This window comes from Nomascus leucogenys, chromosome 22a (assembly GCF_006542625.1).
Source record: "Nomascus leucogenys isolate Asia chromosome 22a, Asia_NLE_v1, whole genome shotgun sequence".
Classification (NCBI taxonomy): domain Eukaryota; kingdom Metazoa; phylum Chordata; class Mammalia; order Primates; family Hylobatidae; genus Nomascus; species Nomascus leucogenys.
Window position 1 is genome coordinate 77,866,475 of NC_044402.1, and position 26,233 is coordinate 77,892,707.

Below are 26,233 nucleotides of genomic sequence, written 5' to 3' on the forward strand. Positions count from 1 at the left end.
TCTTCTTCTGGTCTTTGGTATTTCACTCACTTGCATTTACTTTTCAGTACTCTGCTGAAGTCCTGAGGGGCACACTCTGCAGATCTCCAGGCACCTCTCTTTGTGCTGCTTTTTTCTGTACTTTTTCCTATGAACTCTAAATGCCTTGGTTGCCTTGACTGAGCTCTATGCTCAATCTCAACTCAGTGTTTGCCAAGTTGTGCCTGGATTCTGTTTCTGTGGAGCGCTAAACTAGGGTCAAGTCACAGTGCTCACCACCTTTGTTTACTTTCTCATAGGGATCACCGTCCTTCCTGACTGCAAGTTCAGTGTTTGAAAACTTTTTTTTTTTCTTTTTTAAAATACAGGGATGGAGTCTCGCTATGTTGCCCAGGTTGGTCTTGAGCTCCTGGCATCAAGTGATCCTCCTGCCTCAGCCTCCTAAAGTGTTAGGATTACAGGCGTGAGCCACCATGCCTGGCCTGTTTCTTCTATTTTTCTGTGTTTTAGTCTTTTTAGGTGGAAGGGTAAATCCTAGCTCCTTTTACTTCAGTTTGGGTAGAGGGGGAAGTTTCTGCTCTGCTTTTTATTTTTTTCATCACACTTCTAATTATTCTGTATAATTTAATTATGATTCTTAATTAATTTCAGTTTCCTTTACTATTTCTCCTTTTTTGTTTAGCAGCATATACATTTTTCTCAATATTTCTCTATAATGTAAGCACCATAATTTAGGGATTTTTTAAGCGATATATCTGAAGCTCAGCTTGTAGTCAGTAAATATTTGTTGTTTCAGTATTGAATTGGAACACAAGTGAGATAAAGCTTTTATTCCCATAGGGCTTCGTGGCACATGGTAAATGGTTAATGAACACAGTTATTTTCATCTAGCATAGTATGGGGCAGAGATGTTATTTTATTAAAAAAGAAATCTTGAGTCAGACATGGTAGCTTATGACTATAATTCCAGCACTTTGGGAGGCCAAAGCAGGAGGAATGCTTGAGCCCAGGATTGGAGGCTGCAAAGAGCCATGATTGTGCCATTATACTCCAGTTTGGGAGACAGAGTGAGACCCTTTCTCGGGGAGCGTGGTGGGTGAATATTTGATTAATTGTATGAGTAAATCTGTGGACCTTTCTTCAGCAAATTTTTCTTACCAGCTAATGGCATTAACAGAGACAGAGACCTTATAGGAGAAAGTGGCTAAATGTATATGATCTTAGATACCATTTATTAAGCACTTACTATGCACCAGCAGTTGTTTCTCACTATATTTGCATATTGTGGTATACTGTGGTATGCAAATTTTCTAGCAACCGTAAATGACAAGTTTCAAACCCAGGGATTTTTGTTTGTTTTCTTAAACTTTTTGGCAAGAAAAACCCAGGTTTTCAACCATTACACTTTCTTCACTTATTTAGTAGGAAGTTAGTAAGATTTTAAACAAAGAAGTAAATTTAAATTGGTGTGGTAGAGCTCATTCAGCATGGGGAACATCTGGTTTTTTTGGTATCTTTATCTTTTGCTTTACACAATTCCTGGTATATAGTACCTGCTTGTAATTGGAGAAGATAATGAAGTAACCTACCAGACAAAAGAAACAAATTAATCATATATATAATATTGGATATACTGATAGAAATAAAGTGTAACACCGCACTGTCAATACTAGACAGATCAACGAGACAGAAAATTAACAAGGATATTCAGGACTTGAACTCAGCTCTGGACCAAGCGGACCTAATAGACATCTACAGAACTCTCCACCCCAAATCAACAGAATATATATTCTTCTCAGCACCTCATTGAACTTATTCTAAAATTGACCACATAATTGGAAGTAAAACACTCCTCAGCAAATGCAGAAGAACAGAAATCATAACAAACAATCTCTCAGACCACAGTGCAATCAAATTAGAACTCAGGAATAAGAAACTCACTCAAAACTGCACAACTACTTGAAAACTGAACAACCTGCTCTTGAATGACTACTGGGTAAATAACGAAATGAAGGCAGAGATAAAGATGTTCTTTGAAACCAGTGAGAACGAAGACACAATGTACCAGAATCTCTGGGACACATTTAAAGCAGCGTGTAGAGGGAAATTTATAGCACTAAATGCCCACAAGAGAAAGCAGTAAGGATCTAAAATTGACACCCTAACATCAAAATTAAAAGAACTAGAGAAGCAACAGCAAATTCAAACGCTAGCAGAAGACATGAAATAACTAAGATCAGAGCAGAACTGAAGGAGATAGAGACACAAGAAACCCTTCAAAAAATTAATGAGTCCAGGAGCTTGTTTTTGAAAATATCAACAAAATAGACTTCTAGCCAGACTAATAAAGAAGAAAAGAGAGAAGAATCAAATAGATGCAATAAAAAAAGATACAGGGGATATCACCACTGATCCCACAGAAATACAAACTACCATCAGAGAATACTATAAACGCCTCTACACAAATAAACTAGAAAATCTAGAAGAAATGGATAAATTCCTGGGCACTTAACACCCTCCCAAGTCTAAGCCAGGAAGAAGTCGAATCCCTCAATAAACCAATAAGAAGTCCTGAAATTGAGGCAGTAATTAATAGCCTACCAACCAAAAAAAGTACATGACTAGACGGATTCATAGCTGAGTTCTATCAGAGATACAAAGAGGAGCTGGTGCCATTCCTTCTGAAACTATCCCAAACAATAGAAAAAGAGGGACTCCTCCCTAACTCATTTTATGAGTCAGCATCATCCTGATATCAAAACCTGGCAGAGACACAACAAAAAAAGAAAATTTCAGGCTAATATCCCTGATGAACATTGATGCGAAAATCCTTAATAAAATACTGGCAAAACGAATGAATCCAGCAGCACATCAAAAGCTTATCTGCCACAAGCAAGTTGGCTTCATACCTGGGATGCAAGGCTGGTTCAACATACGCAAATCAATCAACGTAATCCGTCACATAAACAGAACCAATGATAAAAACCACATGATAATCTCAATAGATGCAGAAAAGGCCTTCAATAAAATTCAACACCCCTTCATGCTAAAAATTCTCAATAAACTAGATATCGATGGAACGTATCTCAAAAAATTAAGAGCTATTTATGGCAAACCCACAGCCAATGTCATACTGAATGGGCAAAAGCTGGAAGCATTCTCTTTGAAAACTGGCACAAGACAAGGATGTCCTCTCTCACCACTCCTATTCAACATGGTATTGGAAGTTCTGGCCAGGGCAGTCAGGCAAGAGAAAGAAATAAAGGGTATTCAAATAGGAAGAGAGGAAGTCAAATTTTCTCTGTTTGCAGATGACATGATTGTATATTTAGAAAACCCCATCATCGGCCGGACCCAGTGGCTCACGCCTGTAATCCCAGCACTTTGGGAGGCCGAGGCGGGCGGATCACGAGGTCAGGAGATCGAGACCATCCTGGCTAACACGGTGAAACCCCGTCTCTACTAAAAAACAAAAACAAAAACAAAAACAAACAAAAAAAACAAACAAAAAAAGAAAACCCCATCGTCTCAGCCCAAAATCTCCTTAAGCTGATAAGCAACTTCAGCAAAGTCTCAGGATACAAAATCAATGTGCAAAAATCACAAGCATTCCTATACACCAGTAACAGACAGAGAGCCAAATCATGAGTGAACTCCTATTCACAATTGCTACTAAGAGAATAAAATACCTAGAAATACAACTTACAAGGGATGTGAAGGACTTCTTCAAGGAGAACTACAAACCGCTGCTCAAGGAAATAAGAGAGAACACAAACAAATGGAAAAACATTCCATGCTCATGGATAGGAAGAATCAATATCATGAAAATGGCCATACTGCCCAAAGTAATTTGTAGATGCAATGCTATTCCCATCAAGCTACCACTTACTTTCTTCACAGATTTGCAAAAAACTACTTTAAACTTCATATGGAACGAAAAAAGAGCCCACGTAGCCAAGACAATCCTGGGCAAGAAGAACAAAGCTGGAGGCATCATGCTACCTGACTTCAAACTATACTACAAGGCCACAGTAACCAAAACAGCACGATACTGGTACCACAACAGATATATAGACCAATGGAAAAGAACGGAGGCCTCAGAAATAACACCACACATCTACAACCATCTGATCTTTGACAAACCTGATACACACAAGTAATGGGGGAAAGATTCCCTATTTAATCAATGGTGTTGGGAAAACTGGCTAGCCATATGCAGAAAACTGAAACAGGACCCCTTCCTTACACCTTATACAAAAATCCACTCAAGATGGATCAAAGACTTAAATGCAAGACCTAGGACCATAAAAATCCTAGAAGAAAACCTGGGCAATGCCATTCAGGACATAGGCATGGGCAAAGACTTCATGTCTAAAACACCAAAAGCAATGGCAACAAAAGCCAAAATTGACAAATGGGATTTAATTAAGCTAAAGAGCTTCTGCACAGCAAAAGAAACTATCACCAGAGTGAACAGGCAACCTACAGAATGGGAGAAAATTTTTGCAATCTATCCATCTGACAAAGGGCTAATATCCAGAATCTACAAAGAACATAAACAAATTTACAAGAAAAAAAGAACCCCATCAAAAAATGGGCAAAGGATATGAACAGAAACTTCTCAAAAGAAGACATTTATGCAGCCAACAGACATATGAAGAAATGCTCATCATCACTGGTCATCAGCGAAATGCAAATCCAAACCACAATGAGATACCATTTCACGCCAGTTAGAATGGCAATCACTAAAATGTCAAGAAACAACATATGCTGGAGAGGTTGTGGAAAAATAGGAATGCTCTTATGCTGTTGGTGGGAGTGTAAATTAGTTCAACCATTGTGGAAGACAGTGTGGCAATTTCTCAAGGGTCTAGAACTAGAAATACCATTTGACCCAGCAATCCCATTACTGGGTATATACCCAAAGGATTATAAATCAGCCTATGATAAAGACACATGCACATGTATGTTTATTGCAGCACTATTCACAATAGCAAAGACTTGGAACCAACCCAAATGTCCATCAATGATAGACTGGATTAAGAAAATGTGGCACATATATACCATGGAATACTATGCAGCCATAAAAAAGGATGAGTTCATGTCCTTTGCAGGGACATGGATAAAGCTGGAAACCATCATTCTCAGCAAACTATCACAAGATCAGGAAACGAAACACCGCATGTTCTCACTCATAAGTGGGAGTTGAACAATGAGAACACGTGGATACAGGGAGAGGAACATCACACACTGGGGCCTGCGGGGGGGTGGGAGGCTAGGGGAGGGATAACATTAGGAGAAATACCTCATGTAGATGATGGATTGATGGGTGCAGCAAACCACCATGGCGTGTGTATAACTATGTAACAAAACTGTACGTTCTGCACATGTACGCCAGAACTTAAAGTATAATGATAAAAAAAACGCAAGTAAGAGGTACCACTTGGGGAACCATCAGTTAAAACAGGTGATTTAACTGTTTCCCATCTGTGAAAATAGGAATAATAATAGTGTCAGCTTCATAGGGTTGTTGAGCAGATTAAATGAATTAACACACTTACAAAAAAAAAAGAAATAGTTAAAGTGTGTACTTAACGATTTGCTTCTGTATAATGTCGAAGTTTGTTTTGTCATGACAGTATGTGAAACCTCTCTTTTCAGTACCTGGCACATCTTAGGGCTCCGTGAATGTCTTTTCTTCTTTTCCCAATTTCATAAAATTGAGTAAAAGGTTATGTTTTAAAAGAAAATCGAGTAACAGTAGTGTTTTAAGAGAAAATAATTCATAGTATTCTGTTTGGAGATGGAGTTAGGGAAGAAATATAATGTAACGGTCTGATAATCTTCATTTTAACCTCTTCAGCCATTTATTTAAGCTTCTTTCTTATAGATGGATATCAAACTCTTAAAACTAAATAATATATTGAATATTTAATGGAGAAACTTTTATTATATAACGGTTGATGTCTTTTAAAATCTTGTTTTCCTAGCAGCAAAATTAGAATAGATAGAGAATTTGTATTGCTGATATACAAAACCTAACAAATTATATTTAACCTAATAGGCTTTCATATTTCAGATTACAACTTTCACACCATACTTAAATACAAATATACAGACGTGGCTGACATATTCTACATCTCTGCGTGGCTTACTTGAAAAATAGAACAGTTGCTTAACTGGATGGCTATCAAAATGGTCAACACAGATTGATGGGCTTGAGTGTAGCAGCCAGCGGGTATGCAGATGGTGGTGTCTGTACCGTTTAAGAAGAGATGGCTGAGTCTTTAAAATGATTTCATTGGAATGGCTTTGGTGGTGTTGCAGTAAAGGGCGTCTATTCAATCTCAGGTGCTGTGCAGATGGCAAAGCCAAGATAATGTAGAAAAATGAGAAACAAGTGACCATTTAATGTACAGTAATGCATGATCTGCATCACAAATAAATGACGGTATTACATGCAGGAAACCTAGCCAGATGCCTGTACATTAAAACACACGACTCCTTGAAAGAATTAAGTACAGGCAATTTGCTCGGATTTTCTGCAGGCCTGCTGCATATTACATTAGGGTAGAGAGAACAAGAGATTAAGTGCTTTATTTATTGAAAGTGTTTAGGTAAAGTTGGCAGTTATTTAAGCATAATCTGATCTCCATAAATATTTAAATTATCTCTTTGTAGAAAAAAAAGTGGGGAAGGACAGCTGGCCTTAAAACAAAAGGATGTAAGGAGTATGATTATCTGGTGAACCTGTGAAAAATAGAACTTCTTTTGGCCTACATATTTTAATCTTGTAACATTTTCCACTAGGCAAAAGCTTTAAAAAAATTTTTAGGACTAGTGTGATAAAAGTATCTTTTTTTTTTTTTTTTTACTATGTAGGAATTAATAAATTCAAATATCAATGACATATGGAAATTTTAAAGTGGGAGGAGTTAATGTGTTGAGTGCTGTATGTAATGGGACCATTTTCACTGTAAAATGTTAAATTTTTGTTTTTCAGCTTAAAGAAAGTGGTTATTGTACAGGTCATGAACCAGATTCCCTGGAGTTCAGTACTGTAGGAGGATGGGTATCTACTCGGGCATCAGGCATGAAGAAGAATATCTATGGCAATATCGAGGACCTGGTAAATATTTTTCTAGTTATTATGTAATAATTGATTAGTATATAGATATTATTATAAAATGATTAGAAGCCTTTAAAAATTAAGAGTTGGGGCCGGGCATGGTGGCTGACGCCTGTAATCCCAGCACTTTGGGAGGCCAAGGTGGGCAGATCATGAGGTCAGGAGATCAAGACCATCCTGGCTAACATGGTGGAACCCCGTCTCTACTAAAAATACAAAAAAAAATTAGTCGGGTGTCATGGCGGGCTCCTGTAGTCCCAGCTACTCGGGAGACTGAGGCAGGAGAATGGCATGAACCTGGGAGGCGGAGCTTGTAGTGAGCCGAAATTGTGCCACTGCACTACAGCCTTGGGCGACAGAGTGAGACTCTGTCTCAAAAAAAAAAAAAAAAAAAAAAAAGAGTTGGATGGTAGATTCCCCCCTCCCATAAATATACTCGTTTTGACTATAATAACATTGGACATGTATAGTAGAAAGTTAGTCAAAACACAACTGTGGTCATTATTTAAGGATGTCCCTTTTCAGGTGACTACATTTTAAGCTTTGTAGATGTTTCACAGTATCCAGCTCATAAAATACAGTCAGCGCTCTATATCCACTGGTTTTGTATCCACAAATTCAACCAAATGCAGCTCAAAAATATTTGGAAAAAAAAAAAACAATACCACAAGGAAAATAATACAAAAAATGTAGTACAACAACAATTTACATAGTATTTACATTGTATTATTCATAAATATTCTAAAATGATTTAAAGCATATGAGAGGATGTGCATAGGTTTTATGCAAATACTGTGCTGTTTTATGTAAGGGACTTGAGTACTATGGATTTTGTTATCCTCGAAGGTCCTAGAACCAGTTCTGTGGGGATACTGAGGGATGTCTGTATACAAATACTATTTTACAAGCCTCGTGGAAATGAAGTCTTCAACTCTACTGTGATTTTAGTCCATTTACTTAGATGATTTTGTTTTTGCTACTCTGTTTCCTTAGGAGATTTTGCATTTTTCTGAAAATAATTTTTCCTATATAGAATTAAAGAGGCTGATTGAAATTGTTCTACCAAGTAGTGGTATGACCTGTCATGTTTTATGGGCACACTACTTTTTGTAGCTGATATGGTGCCACTTTGCTGGGAGTTAGTATAATAATAGTATATAACTCTGGGCACCCTAGTTAGGGATTAGGTATCATTTGTTGCCTTTTCAGTGATTAGTTGTGTGAATTTGTACAAATTGGTTTACCTTTCTAAACTTCAGTTTCCTCTTCTGTAAAATAGAATAATGATATTTGCTGTATAGAATTATTGTGAGGAGTATTGTGAGGAGTTTTCATTTTGAGTAAAATGAAAACTCAAAATCTCTGGTGTGTAGTAGGTGCTTCATAAATGTTGTTTCCTTATCGTCAATATTTTCATAGTAGTTTAAAAGAACTTTAATTTGAGACTATTAAAGTGATGTTCCCAACATTATTCCTGGAGCTATTTAGCTTTGCTTTTGAAATCTAAAGTTTCCACATTTTCATCAATATCTTTGTTGATAGGAATATTAAATCTTTAATAAAATATATTGGTTCTTTATAGTTAACACTGAGGAATTAAAAACTTTTGTCTATATTGTGAATACTTTTTAAATATTTTCATTATCCTATTTATTTTTCTTTATTCAAAGCATTTAGAAAAGCACATTTTTCTTTTTGCAATTAAAATAATCTAAATTCAGTTTTGGGGAGAAAATTTGATCCTTTTGCTATTGGATTATTAAGGACTTTATCAGAGTTAAGCAAATATTTGGTAAACAGCTACATTTAGCACTGCGAAATCATGTAATTTATTTTAATCGTTTTTTGGAGATATTTAAGGGATACAAATTATAAATGTACATCCTACTGTAATTATTTGCATTAATAATTACTTAGCACATTTTATTTTATTTTATTTTATTTTATTTTTGTTTGTTTGTTTTTGAGACAGAATTTCATTCTTGTTGCCCAGGCTGGAGTGCAGTGGCGCAATCTCAGCTCACTGCAACCTCTGCCTCCCGGGTTCAAGCGGTTCTCCTGCCTCAGCCTCCGGAGTAGCTCGGATTACAGGCATGCGCCACCATGCCCAGCTAATTTTCTATTTTTAGTAAAGATAGGGTTTCTCCATGTTGGCCAGGCTGGTCTCGAACTCCTGACCTGAGGTAATCCTCCCACCTCGGCCTCTCAAAGTGCTGGAATTACAGGCACGAGCCACTGTGCCCAGCCAGCCATTTTATTTTTAACTTAAATTTTTAACTCTGCAATATATAGTATCCTCTGAAGCTGTCTTAATTTATATTGTTTGCTTTTGTGAAAATTTTCTAAAGTTGATATTCTTTTAATACATGTGGCTACAATGGAACCCATGAAAAAATTAAAGAACGTGTTAATATATTTCTTAACATCAGTGCATATTTAATTAAAGCACAGTAAGTAATGATGCTCATAGCTTATTTAACTGTTTGAAAAAAGTTGAAGATAGTTGTTTAGTCCAAATTTTTTAAAAATTTAAAAGTTTTAACATCTGAAGAGTCAGAAGTCTGTGTACAATGGGATATACTTTTCATCTTAAATTCTGGTTCCCACTTGTTTTCAAGGTCATTTTAAGGAATTCCAACTATAGTCCGTCTCAAATACTTCTTAATTTAGTGAATGTCTCTTCACTAACGGATTTCCTGAGCATATCTGATTACACTTTCTTGTGCTAGTGTTACAGAGCTGAAGCTCATCACTATTAGCAGTAATCTACTGCTTCTATGAAAGGAGCCTTGCTACATTCTTCAGTTATGAAGCATTGTTAGAAGGAAAAACATTGAACTCTGTAGTGACAAAACCAAACTAAAAATACTGGATCTTCACAAAAGAAAGTAAAGTATGATGCAGTGAGCATTTCATTTTGAAGAATTTTCTGAAGAAAATGCTTCTTTTAAAATTATAATTGTGAATAGACAATTCAAGCAATTAGAAACTTATTTTTTATTTCAAAATATTCATTACAGAAGTATAAAAAATGTATGCTATAGCTGGGCATGGTAGTTCACACCTGTAATCCCAGCACTTTGAGAGGACAAGGCTTGAGGCCAGGAGTTGGAGACCAGCCTGGGCAACAGAGCAAGACGTCATCTGTACAAAAAATTAAAAAATTAGCTGGGCATGGTAGCACATGCTTGTAGTTCTAGCTACTCAGGAGGCTGGAGTGGGATAATTGCTTGAGCCCAGGAGTTTGAAGTTACAGTGAGATATCATCCCACCACTGCACTCCAGCCTGGGTGACAAAGCAAGACCCTATTTTTTTTTTAAGTGTTCTATGTATATTAAATACATATCATTTTGAACACTTTTAACATCTTCATATTCATCCTTCTGTCATGGGGTTCTTGGGGTGTCACTTTTTTAGCCAGAAACCTCTGGCTGGCGGCATGTTTGCCCAAGTTTTGCTTGGGCCCACTGGGCTTGTTCAGCCCACTCGGCCTGGCAGGCTGTGCTTGGCTCACGCTACTGATCTGGATCCCATGCTTGCCAACGGCGAGCCAGGCAGAGCAGTGAGGGGTGTGTGAATGAGTGAGTGTGGAGTCTGGCCACAGCACACAGCCAGGCACGCCAGCTGTGGCAGGACGGGCAGCTCCAGGCATCAGCTCCCTACAAGGCTGCGGCTGGACCAGGCATACTGCAAGCAGCTTCCATTGGTGGCACCAGGGAATGTGGTGGTGCCTGGAAGCTTGGAGATGCCAGGGACTGCAGAGCCCCAAAGAGTGTGCCATAGCCCTGGCTCAGGGAGCTCCTAGGTCTGGGCTCCTTGAAGGGCCACAGCTCTTCTCTCCTTCTCTTTCCTCTCTTTCCTTCTCATTGCCCTCCATGGGGTGAACAAGGGGCGTGTTTCAGCCCTGTTTGTGTTACAGCTCTTTCAGCTCCACCATTTGGCGGGTCCTGAGTTTTTGTCCCACATCCAGGAAGAATGAGGTATGCAGACAAGTGGAGGGTGAGCAAGGTGAAGGATTGCTTTATTGAGTGACAAAACAGCTCAGAGGAGACCCGTATTGGGTAGCTCCTTTCCGCAGGTAGGCCATCCTGATGAGCATCCAGCTCTCAGCAGAGAGCCCACAGTGGGTAGTTCCTCTCCACAGGCAGGGCGTCCTGATGAGTGTTTAGCCCTCAGGAGAGAGGAGACACACAGTGGGTAGCTCCTCTCCATAGGCAGGGCATCCTGATGAGTGTCAGCTCTCAGCAGAAAGGAGATCCACAGTGGGTAGCTCCTTTCTGCAGACAGGTCATCCTGGCATCTGCCTAATTCTGGCAGAGTCCTGGGTTTTTATGGGGTTCAGAGGGGAGGAAGTGTGTGCTGATTGGTCCATGGGTGGTTATGGGCAATCCCAGAAAAGCATCATAAGTTCCCACTCCAGTCCATGGAACTGGCAGCCCAGTCCCCAGGCGTCAGGCCCTTCCTGGCTTGAAGGTGGGGTTTCACCGGGGACCGCCCATTTCCGCCCAGGAGCCTGTCTGCCTCCTGCCGCTGTTTATGGTGCCCAGATGCCCAGGCTGTTCATGCTAATAGCCTCCTGCAGGCCAGTGCCAAGCTGCCCTCAGCCCGCACTTATCCTCCCTTCTATGCTCATTGGTGCCCAAAGTCCGGAGGGGGCTGAGGCAGCAGGGGGTGGGCATGTCAGCACTACCCTGAGCATGCGCACACCCGGCTGGGTTGCGCGCAGGCTCGGCCTCAACTTTTCTCCAAGATTGGAGCAGGCGCTGGAATGGGGAGAAGCCAGGCGGTGGAAGCAGGCACTTCCGAGCCTGCAGGGGCCGGGGGCTTCCCAGGCGCCCAAGAGTGTAGAGATGCCTGGGTCTGCAGCCGCAGCTGGGTGGCTGCAGCTGTGTCCAGGAGGGTGGGATTCCTGCGTGCTTCTGGCCCCCAAGAGCACAGGGATGCCTGGGTCCAGAGCCACAGCTGGGCTGCCACAGCTGCACTCAGGAGTGCGCGGTTTTGCTCTGCCAACTAGGAAGGGAGTGGGGCTTCTACCTGTTTCCAGCTCCCGTTGGCTCACAGCCCTAGTCATGCCACCCCCTCTGCAGCCGATGTCTTTGCAGCAGCCACTCCAGATGGGCTGCTGGTGCCATCACTTCTAGAACCGTTTCTAGACATGCGATAAGCACATGAATATATCTAGTTTTTAATATAAAAAAGAGGACCATATGTGTTTAATCTGCTCTTTAAATTATGTCATCAATATATTAACATGTAAATAAACAGGTTTGCACCATCATTTTTAAAGAGTTATGTAATTCTTTTATTGAGAATGCATGGTTTATTTAACTCCCTCTTAATGAACATTAAAATTCTTGATTTCAAAATTACAGAAAATAAAGGGAAAATATTCTTTTTAAAATTTCTTTGGTATACATCTTTAATCATTTTCTTTGGGTAAGCTCCTTTAGTTGATTTGTTGGATCAAGAAGTTTATACATTTGAGACTTTGGATCCTTACAGCCAAATTGCCCTATAACAATTTTGTACCAATTGACATTCTCACTAACACCATGAGAATCTTTGTATTTTACTGGACGTTTTATTTATGTTTTTGTATTTTGTTAATTGCTAATGAATGTAAACTTTTAAAGGGTCCTCATTGGCAATTTTTATTTTGTATTTTGTGAATTACTTATTGATGTTCTCTGCTCATTTCCTTCAATAATAAATAGACTGTTGTTATTTATCTGTCCAAAATTCATTCTAAAAATATTTTGGATTTTTACCTAACCACTTCTGATTCAGATCTCAGGAACTATTTTTAGAGTGATCCTCCTTCCCTAGTATACTTACTTTCTCATTTGTATGAGTCACACATCTCTTTCCTTCTCTTAAATTCAGTCATTGTTTCTTCATCCCAATTTGACCTGATCATAATTAATATTTAATTCTTTTCACTATTTTCTACTAAGTGGGATTGAAGGTGGGGATAAAGGGAGAATAATTTTTTTCTTAGAATTCTAAGTGTCTAGATTAGTGCCTGACCTGAATAATATGCTTCATAAAGGTTATGATTATTGCTTAGTTTTTGAGTCCTTTAGTTCTGTGCCATATGGATAACCCTAAATTTGGTTTAAATAAATGTGTTATTCTGTTGTTCTTAAGATAATAAATATACTTAAACCACTTTAAATCAAGAGATGTACAATCTTAGAATGGTTTTTCCCTCTTTTAAGGTTATATACAAATTTAACTTTAGTCTAAAAATTACTAAAAGATACCAGAATTCTTAAAAGCATCACAATTTATTACTTAACCCAATACTTTAAAAGTAGGTTTTACATAAATATATATAAATGTCTGTACATAGACACACATTCACTAACAGATGTATAGAATTTACATCGTGTATTGTGTTAAACAGGTGGTTCATATAAAAATGGTAACACCTAGAGGTATAATAGAAAAAAGCTGTCAAGGACCTCGTATGTCAACAGGCCCTGATATCCATCACTTCATCATGGGATCTGAAGGTAAATATAACTGTAAATTTATTAAGAAAAAATACAGGTTAGTCATGCAGTTTTGTGAAAATCTTTATATTGTGACATCAGATCTTTGAAAGACATGTTTTATATGTTTAAGGAATTTTTTAAATTTTTATTATTTTAAGACTATAAAGTTTTATTATGAGAACATCTGATTAACTTCCTCTTACATTTTGCTTTTTTATGTTTCTAGAGACAGCTTGATCTTTTAATTTTTATTTTAGAATTTTTAATGAATTTCAGGAAAAGTGGTCATTAGGATTTAAAATGGTTTATTTTGACATTTTGTATTATAGTATTCTTAAATCTTGTCAGAATTATCGGGGGAAAGGATTAATAAAGCATTATCTTATTGTCTTGTCTTTCTATAATTATGTATTTTATAAAGTTAATTACTATTAGAAGTGGAATTTAAAATTCTGCTGGTTCACATACATTTTAAACTTTTGTTGGTCTTTTAATTTTTCACTACACAAACAGTATCATTTGCTTGGTTACTTAATGCTGGGTAGATTTGAATGTAGTTCATCTCATCTAAAACATTTAAGTCCTGTGCAGATCTGGAAAGAAGTAACCTTAAAATAATTATTATGTAGGCATGGTGAATTGTATGGATAAAGTAAACATGGGCTTATTTTTCAATTTTTAGGGTGGGAGAGGGACATTCCTTAAATTCAGAGAAATAAATTAAAATGAACAAGTGTTTCTAGATTAACAGAGGAGCTCATTATTCACTTCAGAAGGTGGTCCAAGCTGCAGAAGATATATTTTGGTAACATTTAGCTATATTCATGAATAAAAGAGCAGGTACAATAAACTAAGATGTTAGGCATAAATTCTATTCTTTGACAGTAACATCAAAGAGGGAAAGTATAATAAACTATGTTTCTTAGTGATGTGGTAGAGATCAGTTGTTTGGCTGATGACCAGTAGTATTGCTTAGATGTTTTTCATGGTAACCAATGACAGACCTTTGTCAAGGTATCTCACCAGTTTACTCAGTTTGTTCCTTTTCTGATCAGCATACTCTTCTATGAAAAAACAAAACTAAATTTGTAATAAGAAAAGTAATCCTAAATTCATTTAAAATAATGTAGTTACTTAATATTATTCTGGGACTTCTTATACTAATGCATCATCTACAAATTAGAGGAATGTAACTTTTTGCCATTAGAAGTCAAGTTGAATAACAAAAATAGCTATTAAAACTCATAATTTTTCATTACATTATTGATATTTACATAATTGGAGTCAACTCTATAAATATAAATAATTTTTTTTCAAGTAGCCACATTATACTTTTTTTTCTCCCGTCAGTTAGCCTTTTAAAAATTCTAGTTGCTAGACATTATGCTGGGACATTTGAGACAGATAATAACAGACAGTTACACAACAGCGTGACAAATTACATGATCAAGTAAAATGCAGAAGAAATATAAACAAGATGAAGTTGATAGGTGCTTACAAAGGCTTCCCCAGAGAGGCCGTACCTAAAGTGGTCTTTGAGGTTGATAAGAAGAAAATAATTACAGGTCAAGTTGAGGGAAGACAGAAGAGGGGAGTTGCCCTGCAGAATGACCATCATGTTGGTGGGCTTAGAAATGAGAAAGGGGCATGTCTGCCTCATTACGAGGCTGCTGGTTTTTCAGTATGACTGGAATGTAAGGTTTAATTGTGGAGCAGAACAGGCAGCAGGTCTAGGAGCAGAATGGTAAGGGCTACAGGGTAGTTCGAGAGATAATTTGGTCTTTTCATGCCTTTTAAAATGGTTTGAACTTTTATCTAAAAGACTGGATTACCTCCGTAGGTAGTCACTAACTGTATGAATTTAAGGAAGGGACAAACTTATTATAGTAAAGTAAGCAAAGAACTATAAGAGATTGGGCAGGGCGTGGTGGCTCACACCTGTAATCCCAGCACTTTGCAAGGCTGAGGCGGGTGGATCACTTGAGGTCAGGCGTTCAAGACCAGCCTGACCAACATGTCGAAACCCCATCTCTACTAAAAATACAAAAATTAGTCGGGCGTGGTGGTGCATGCCTGTGATCCCAGCTACTCCGGAGGCTGAAGCACGAGAATCGCTTGAACCCGGGAGGCAGAGATTACAGACTGCAGTGAGCCTAGATTTTGCCACTACACTCCAGCCTGGGTGATGGAGTGAGACTTTGTCCCCAAAAAAAAAAGAAAAAAGAAATATAAGAAGAGATATGGTTTATTTAAAATTCATGAGACTAAATTACTATAATTAAATGAGATTTTATTACAAAGTACATGCAACATAGCATACTGATATAAGAGCATGAACCATGAAGTCTATCAGATCTGGATTTACATCCTGATTCTACTACTTATATTTCCATGACTTTGTATAAGTTAGATAATTTTCAGTGCCCAATGTCCTCAGCCATAAAATGGGAATAATAAAATTATTCATCTTCATAAGTGTGTTATAAGGATTGAGATTATGCTGAACAATTTAGTGTAGTAAATACTATTGTAGCTGCTTATTATTTTGATATCAATGATCTTTACAATTTATGGTCCCTAATCCCCATTTCAGTTTGTGAATATAGAGTTATTTTAATATAGGCCAGGAGACAGCATGATTGAAATAGTAAATTTATATGAAATCATATTCTTATGTAAAATGTATTTTATCTGCTATTTTGACCTACCTGTGTAATAACTTCCTGCCTTAAATGTGAATCATAAACTTTTCTTGAGCTTTAAAAATATTTCTTTTACTTCAGTTAAATCATTTGATGACAACCTTGAAAGTATTACTATCCAAAAACCTATTTTCTCCATCCGACTAAGTTCTATACGTGATTAACCATATTAAGTTTAATGTGTTTGTCTTGTTTTGTGTTATGAATTTTTCATAATGATTTTTTTCAACAAATAACTTTCTCCTATTTTAGATGCTATAACATGATCGGTATAATGAAAAATATAGTAAATATTCAAGCATTTGAAATGCTTTCCATTCTGTTTCTATATATGGTATTTACTATAAATGGATTTGCTCTTTTATTTGAAAAACAAAGTACGTTTTTGTTTTTTAACCCATGACTCACACTTTTTTTAGTCTTTGTCTACAATTAAAGAGATGAAATACTCAATGTCAGTTCTTTTGTAAAGTTTCACTAGTTATTCTTTGCTTAAATGAAGATCATCCTTTGGTAGGTTCCTCAGGAAAGGCACATTTATATATCCCCAGAGTTCTGGAATGTTCCAAACTGGTTTTCTGTGGCTGTGATACTTGAAGGACAGCTTGAGTGAATACACCTTTTGGTCATTAATTTCTTTAAGTTTCTTTAAAATGCTGTTTCCACTGTTACTTTGTTTTATATATTATTTTAAAGAAATATGATACCTGTTTAATTTTCTTAGTAGGCTAATTTTCTCTTTTTGCCTGGAGGCCTTGAGAATTTTTTTTCTTTATTGTTAAGTCTAATACTTTTGCAACTTAGAGTTGATAGTCCTGGGTTATTTTGCTTCAGTACCCAGTGGACCCTTTCTATTTGTAGACTCAGGTCTCCTTTTATTTCTGTAAAGTTTTTTTTGGATTGTAGTGTTAAATATTAGGGTTTTTTTTTTTTTCATTGTTTCAGTTTTCATCCTCAGGGACATTGATTATACACGTATGTTTGACTTTCTTTGCTAGTCTTCCGTTTCAGTCACTTTTTCTCTGACCCTTTTTCTCTGACTTCTTAATTTTCATTCTCTTGATTATTTTTCTGGTTTTTTTTTTCAATGCCCTGTATTAAGTTTTAATTTGAATCTATTTTGTATTCTCCTTTGGGTAGTTTATAACATAGCCTTTACTTTTTACGTGCCTTTTTTTGGTTCTGTTTCTTTCCTCAGGTTAGTCAGCTCTTGTTTCATTTCTTGTTGTTGGTTTTTGTTTGTTTGTATTTCTGATTCAAGGTATTTTTTCATATCCCTGTTGCTTGATTGATGATATTTAATTCATGTTGTGTTACAGCTTTCTTCAGGATCGTGGCTGGTTTTAGGGTGGAGACTTTTCACCAATAGTAATGTTTTTATTGGCGTTTTCTGACTTTTGTTGTTTTGTTTACAGATCTGATCTGCCTTTTTCTAGTCCTATTTGTTACTTGGAAAGGGCTCCTATTTTGAGAGTGTTCTTTCCTGACACTTCTACCCTCTGCTATGCTCTTTGTTTATAAATGGTGGTGTTTTTAGTGAAGGAAGAATTGGCATGTCTTGTTTCTCTTTGATTTCTATAGGGTCTTTAATTTCTCTTTATTACTTTCTTCTTTCTCTTTACTGGCTTGTCTGCAAGGAGTCCACATACTTTTACGTGTGTACACGTGTACACATCTTGCTTCCCCAAGGCAGCCATTTCTGGTTCTTTCCATTTTCAAACTTCTTCCCATAGCCAGGGCTATGGACTACCAAGTCCTGTATAATATTTTGGCATTATTATTGCACTTTTGTTTTCTGGGAGTAATTTTGGCTGTACTTCCTCCAGTTCCTCTGTTACTCTCTACTTTTTTGTGTGTAGTCTTTTAATAAGACTCCTTTTATTTACTTTTCATCCTTATAAGCTTATAGCAGCTGGAAGGCTACAGGAAATCTGTTGAAATTTTTTCTTTTTATCTCTACTTAGAGGTAATTTGAAAGTTGCAATGTTTTTTGTTTCCTTGTATGCTGAAGATCTAGGTCCTGTGTGGCTTTGTTTTCCTTGTTGATTTTTATATTTTGGGGAGTTGAAGAAAACAGAGGGAGAGAAAAGATTCATAATCAAATGCCTGCTGTTCTTAGTCCTTAATTCCTGAGAATATGTTTTCAAATTATGAGAGTTACTTTAAGCAAATACTTGCATTTTATATCAAACAGCATTTGAAGCCTTCAGTTTTCTTTGAGAACAAACATATTTGAAAATTATAAAATAGAAAATTCTTAAGTTTATTGACACTTTTTTTTTTTTTTAAGCAGAATGGAAAGTGAATGACATACAAGCCTCTCTGATGTCACATTGCCATGGAGTTATTTGGAAACAATTATATAAAGTGAATGTAAAGTACTGGCATAACATACATATAATTAAGTAATAAATAATTTGAGTAGTTTTATATCACTCTATTAACATAATATTCCCAGAACAAAAGTATCAATAAATACATTAAAACTCTACATAAATGGGCCTTTTGATGCAGTGAATTTGGAATATCTATTTGTGATTGGCTGAGTTTGAACTTAAGTCAGAATGGAAGCTGCCCCTGTCAAACTGCATTTGGGACCTGGATGGATTTTTATCTTACACTGGGACTATGCAGAATTCCTAACTGGCTTGTTGCACAGACTCACCTTGGTCATTTCATTAACCTTGCAGTAATGCAATGCCTTGTTTTATACTACTAATTTTTAAAAGTCTCATTTATAGATTTATGGTGAGTTTCACTACTTTAGATTGCCTACAGTATATATATGAAGCAATATACAGAAATTTAAGTCATGATGCCTTCTTACTAGTACCTTAGAATTTTGATGTAGAATGAGAATTTTAAAGAAAGTTTGTTAATGTAACAGTATATACATTTAAGAATAAACTTTTTGAATAAGTAATAACTTGTACATTTATAAAATTTGGGTATGTAGAAACATGGGAAATTCAAAAGTTGCTCAAGAATGTTATAGGGAAAAATTTGCCTCCTATCCCTGTCTTACAGGCATCTTCCCTGTCCAAAGGCAACACTATTGCTACATATAACTGATGCAGGATTTTTGCTCCTTAGCTTAGCTAAAATCTGGTTGTATGACTAGGAAAAAATTAGCTATGCGGATACGTTGAAAGGTGAGGAGAGCAGAAGTTATTAAAAGAAAGCTCTCAGCAAAAAAAAGAGTTCTGCCAACAGGCTCCCACCTCACAGATCAAATACCAGGCTACCACATGCACAAGCTGAAGAGCCCAGGCTTCTTCCCCCTGCACAAGACACACATTCCTGGTGACTGCACCCCACTCTCCCAGTGCACAGGCGGGCCCCCATCTGCTGTGGGCATGCCCAGACAAGGCCTTGGTTAGGTTCCCTCATCTGCACAAAAGCATCTGATGTAAACACTTGTGGAGCAGGTTAGAGATTCTCTGGGACCCTCCCTTATCTGCCTCCTGTATCTACCATAACCATGTTATGTATATATTTTTTAAAAAACAAATGGGAGTTTACCACTCTTTGCTCATCACATTTAGAGCCAGTTCATTCTTTTTGACAGCTGCATGATATTCCATTCATTGAATATGCCCTGATGTATTTAACCAAACCCCTGTTGGTTGGCATTTAAGTGGTGTCCAATTTTGTCTTTGGCTTATATTTAGATTACAATGTTGTGATTCAAAGAAATATTCTCAAATGTCTTCATTTCTTAGAGCTTAGGAAATATTTCACCAAAAGCTTAGAACTTGGAGTTTGGTTTTGAATAGAAATGTTTTCCTGGTTAAAGTCAGGGTTTATACTCACCTTCTTTAATGAATTTCAATCTTGTGAGTTTTGAGTTTGATCAAGTGGTTATTAAAGTTTTCCATAGTCTGTAGACAGATTAGAGCAAATAGAAGAGATGATTCATGCGTTAGGAATTTCTGCCTGACAAATTTCCAATTTATTTGTAACAAGAACTAACTGTGAACATGAGATGTTAATTCCAAGATACCAGGAATTTCTAAAAGTGTTGAAAAGAGTGGAAAGAATGACAGATAATCTTAGTGATATTGTCAGTATAGTGGAAGGAAATTAGCAAATTAAAGTGATGCTACTTGTCTTGGTGAGAAAGAGTAGGTGCGGTAGATAATTCTGTGTTAGTGGGTAAGACAGCATAGTACTAATAGGTAACCTGTCAACCCTTTGTCTCTTCTAACAAAGTTTTGGAAATTCACCTCAAAAAGAAACTGTATCTTTTAGCTATCACCATTCCTCCCTCCAGCTCCCCAGCAATCCTGCCGCAAGCCCTAAGCAACTACTGATCTTCTTTTGATCTCTATAATTTGCCTGTTCTGGAAATTACACAGAAATGGAATTATATAATATGTAATCTTATGACTGGCTTCTTTCACTTACCACATTTTAAAGATTCAACAGTTGTAGTGTGTATCAGTACCTCATTCCTTTTTTTATAACTGAATAATATTCCACCGCATGCATATTCTACATTTTGTTACTCCATTCATTACTGAGATTGTTTCCACATTTTGGCTGTTATGAATTGTGCTGCATTAAACATTTATGTACAAACTTTTGTGTGACATATTTTTATTTTGGGGGGGTTTATAGCCTAGGAGTGGAGTTGCTGGCCGTATAAGTCATAACCCTGTGTTTCACCATTTGAAGAATAGCCAGACTGTTTTCTAGCATGGCTGCACCATTTTACATTCCCACAAGCAGTAAATGATGGTCCCATTTTCTCTAAGTTGTGTAATTTATTGCTATACAGTTGTTCATAGTGTTCCTTTATAATCCTTTTTATTTTTGTAAGATTACTAGTGATATCCCCTATTTTATTTCCAATTCTAGTGATTTGTGTCCTCTCTCTTTTTTTCTCGGTCATTTTAGCTAAAGATTTGTTAATTTTATTGACCTTTTTGGAGAACTACCTTTTGGTTTCATTGATTATTTTTTATTGATTTTCTATCCTTTATCTCATTAATTTCACTTCTAATCTCTAATAATTCCTTCTGTCTGCTTGTGTTAGATGTAGTTTGCTCTTCTTTTTCTAGTAGCTTAAGGTAGAAGGTTAGGCTATTTGAGATTTAAAAATATGTATACAGACATTTACCATCACAATTTCTCTCTAGGTATTGCTTTACCTTATCTGATAAGTTTTGGTATATTGTGTCTTCCTTTCCATTCTTCTCAAACTGTTTTCCAATTTCCCTGTTGATTTCTTCTTTGACTTGTTGATTATTTAGTAGTGTATTGTTTAATTTTCACATATTAGTTAGCTTTCCAATTTCTTTCTTATCAGTTTCTTATTTCATTCCATTGTGGCTTGAGAACATTGTATTATTTCAGTCTTTGAAAATTTGTTCAAGTTTATTTTATGACCTCGCTAGCATGTAGTCTATCCTGGAGAATGTTCTGTGAGCACTTGAAATAAATGTATATTCTTCTGTTGTTGGGTGGAGTGTTCTATTCTGTTAGGTCTAATTGGTTTATAGTGTACAAGTCTTATTGCCTTCTTGGTCTTGCGCCTAGTTGTTGTGTCCATTATAAAAAGTGAGGCATTGAAGTCTCCAACTGTTATTGTTGAATTATCTATTTCTCCCTTCATTTCTGTCAGTTTTTGCTTCATAATTTTTGTACCTTGTTATTAGGTGCATTCTGTTTACATTTGTTGTTTTGTCTTCCTGATGGCTTATCATTATAAAATGTCCTTTATAGCTAGTAATAATTTGTTTCAGTCTGTTTTGTATGCTATTAGTATATAGTCACTCTAGCTTTCTTGTGGTTGCTGTTTGCATTATATATATTTTTTTCTTTCGATCTAGTCGTATCTCTGAATTTAAAGTGTAGATTCTGTATATAGCAAATAGTTGGATCTTTTTAAAAAAACAGTCTCACTATCTTTGTCTTTTCTTCTGGTTGTTTAGCCCATTCACATTTAACGTTATTATTGGTATGGTCGGATTTATGTCTGCCTTTTTTTTCCCCCCTTTGTGGGTCTCATGTCTTTTTGTTTCTGTAGTTTGTGATTATTGCTTTCTTTTGCCTTAAGTGAGTATTTTCTAATGTAGCATTTTAATTTCCTTAGTGATTTTTTTCAGTATACTTGTTTGAGTTACCTCCTTAGTAACCTCTATAAATGTTACAAACCAACAATACATTGCTAACATTACCACTATATGTAATTGGCTTTCAAAGAAGCTGAAAGAAGAAAGGCGAGCAAGTACAGGTTGAGCATCCAAACATGAAAATCCAAAATCCAAAATGCTCCAAAATTTGGGACTTTTTGAGCACTGACTTGACACTCAAAGGAAATGCTCAGTGGAGCATTTTGGATTTTGGATTTTTGGATTTGGGATGCTCAACTGGTAAGTATAATGCATATATTCCAAAATTCAAAAAATCCCAAATTGAAAACACGTCTGGCCCTAATCATTTCAGATAAGGGATATTCAACATTTCTAGACATAGAACGTTTTTTTGTATTACCCATTTTGTTTATCCTTTCTGCTTCTCTTCATTTGTTCCTGTGGGTTTACATTACCATCTGTAATCGTATCCTTAGCCCAATAGAGCTTTACTTTCACTCGCTTCTTTTGTGCTAGTATTGGCACATATATCACATTTGTATATGTTACAGATCCAAAAATACATCATATATGTATTGCTTTATACCAATGCTTTTTAAATCAGATGTGAGAAGAAAGGAGAAGCAATATGCATTAATACTATCTTTTGTAATTACATAAAATAGAAGAAGACTCAAAAGTGCTCTTTTTTGTATATATTAACTTGAATTACCTTTTGGGGTCACCTGCTTTTAGTTTGAAGAACTTCCTTTAGTATTTATTGTAAGCCTGGTTTTCCTGCAATGAAGTCCTCTCAGCTTTTATCTGGGAATGTCTTTATTTTGTTTTCATTTTTGAAAGATAACTGCTGGATGTAGGATTCCTGGTTGACACATTTTTCCCCCTTTCAGCATTTTGAATATATTATCCCACCACTGTCTGACTTTCATTGTTTCTGCTAAGTCAGCTGTTAACTTTATGAGTTTTCTCTTGTGATTGAGGAGTCATTTTTCTCTTGCTGTTTTCAAGTTTTTTCTCTTGCCTTTGACTTTTAGCATTCCTACTATGATGTGTCTGTTTGTGGATATCTTTGTGTTGCTCCTATTTGAAATTTGTTGAGCTCCCTTGATGTATAGGTTATTGGTTTTTAATAAATTTAGGAAGTTTTCAGCCATTCTTTCTTTGAATAATTTTTTCTGCTCCTTTCTCTGTTTTTCTTCCAGTACTCCCATTACACGTAAATTGGGGTGCTTAATGGTTTCCTGCATTTCTCTGAGGCACCATCCATTGTTCTCTCTGTTCTTCATATTGCATAATCTCTATACATCTATCTTCAAGTTTGATATTCATTCTTTTGCCAGAGACCATCTGTTGTTAAGCCCTTCTAGTGAATTGTTCATTTCAGTTATTTTGCTTTTCAACTCCAGAATTTCCATTTGATTCTTCTTAATAGTTTATCTTCATTTATAATCTTTAATGATGTGACATTGTCATCAGAATAATCCAGAATAATCCAATCAAATTCAGACAGTTTAGAAGGGGTAGTTCTGGAGGTTAGTGTTTGGGATTTTTAGGGCGAGCACAAGAGGGGTCCTCCCCATTGTCTCCCAGGCAAACTAGATGGCCTACATTTTAGGCTATATCTCTAGTGAATCTACTTGTGGCTTCCCAATTACCTTTTTACCACATCATTCACTGTTTTTGAGAATGTCCTTGGACTTGGACTTCACCATGCTCTGTTGCAAATACAGTCATTTCCATTGGAAAGAGATTAGGAGCTATCTGTCTTATGGCCTGTTTCTCTCCCCAGAGAGAATCTCTGAACCATGGCTCAGGAGTTAGGGGTGGGGACAATGGCATGTTTCTATGTGAGTAACACCTCTGCTTTAGGAGCTGAATGCTGGGAGAAAGTTGGGAAGGAAATTATGTTATCTAGGTTTGCTTCTCCTGGCAAGAAACCAGCCCTTTATGAGCCAGGACAAGGGGATTGGGACCCCAGTTTTAGTGTGCTACACTCAAGGTAGAGCTTTTGTCCCACAGTTGGGGCCCGGAGCTACAGGGGAGCACTACCTCCCAGCTGCACTCACCTGGAACTTAGCCTTGGGAAAAGGTAGCTGGGGTCAGGATATTATATGGAATAGGATCAAGATTTTTTCTGAAATTAAGAAAGTCTTTAGATATATATTCAAGAGAAAGGAAAATATGTGTCCACATAAAAACTTGTACATGTATGTTCATTGCAGCATTATTAATAGTAGCCAAAAAGTAGAATCCTATATGTTCATCAACTGATGAGCAGATAAACAAAATGAGTTATACTATACAATGGAATAATATTTGGGAATTAAAAAGTAATGAAATGTTAATACATGCTATAGCATGGATGAACCTTGAAAACATTTTGGTAAGCAAAATAAGCCAGTCACAAGGCCAGATATTACGAGTTCCTTTTACATGAAATGTCCAGAATAGGCAAGTCTGTATAGACAGAAAATAGATTTGTGGTTGCCTATGGCTAGGGTGTGGGAGTGGAAATGGAGAGAGTTTGTTTAGTGGATATGGTTTCTTTTTTGGGATGATGAAAATGTTCTAAACTTAGATTGTAATGACAGTTGCACATGTCTGTGAATATAACGCAAAACATTGTATTTTGGGGCCGGGCGCAGTGGCTCATGCCTATAATCCCAGCACTTTGGGAGGCCAAGGTGGGTAGATCACCTGAGGTCAGGAGTTCGAGACCAGCCTGACCAACATGGAGAAACCCCGTCTCTACTAAAAATATAAAATTAGCCAGGCATGGTGGCGCATGTCTGTAATCCCAGCTACTTGGGAGGCTGAGGCAGGAGAATTTACTTGAACCCAGGAGGCAGAGGTTATGGTGAGCTGAGATCGTGCCATTGCACTCCAGCCTGGGCAACAAGAGCGAAACTCCATCTCAAAAATTTTAAAAAATACCATTTAACCCAGGCATCCCATTACTGGGTATATACCCAAAGGATTATAAATCATGCTGCTATAAAGACACATGCACACGTATGTTTAGTGCAGCGCTATTCGCAATAGCAAAGACTTGGAACCAACCCAAATGTCCATCAGTGATAGACTGGATTAAGAAAATGTGGCACATATACACCATGGTATATTATGCAGCCATAAAAAAGGATGAGTTCATATCCTTTGTAGGGACATGGATGAAGCTAGAAACCATCGTTCTCAGCAAACTATCGCAAGGACAAAAAACCAAACACCGCATGTTCTCACTCATAGGTGGGAGTTGAACAATGAGAACACTTGGACACAGGAAGGGGAACATCACACACCAGGGCCTGTTGTGGCGGGGGGAAGTGGGGAGGGATAGCATTAGGAGATATACCTAATGTAAATGACGAGTTAATGGGTGCAGCCCACCAACATGGCACATGTATACATATATAACAAACCTGCACATTGTGCACATGTACCCTAGAACTTAAAGTATAATAAAAATATATATAAATAAAAAAATTAAAAAATAAATTGTATTTTGCACTTTGAGTGAATTTTGTAGTCTGTAAATTATGTCTCAGTAAAGATGCTAAAACAAAAGAGAACGTTTAGTCACTTTTGTTATCTTTTAAATTTTGTAAGACATATCTATTTTGTATTAAAATATTTATCAAGCCAAATTTGCAGAGCTTTTATGATCATACAAGTCACAAGTTATTTTATAACCTCAGTAGGAAATCATGTGTATATGTGGTGAATATATTGTGATCTAATGTAATTTGCTTTTCATAGACTTGTCATAGTTTTTAATCTTGTGTTATATATTGACAAGTTGTTTTAATTATATTGTAAACTTATTGGAA

At 36.7% G+C, this 26,233-nt stretch overlaps 1 protein-coding gene across 2 annotated transcripts in view; it reads left to right on the plus strand.

Moving 5' to 3' along the window:
• The window catches only part of AGPS (alkylglycerone phosphate synthase), a 153,983-nt gene that overhangs the window by 64,163 nt on the left and 63,587 nt on the right, over positions 1-26,233 (plus strand). For both annotated transcript variants that reach the window (XM_003253765.4, XM_030803672.1), the window contains exons 9-10: positions 6,983-7,108; positions 13,516-13,624. In XM_003253765.4, the coding sequence (XP_003253813.3) occupies positions 6,983-7,108; positions 13,516-13,624 (235 nt within the window). The remainder of the gene's footprint in view (positions 1-6,982; positions 7,109-13,515; positions 13,625-26,233) is intronic.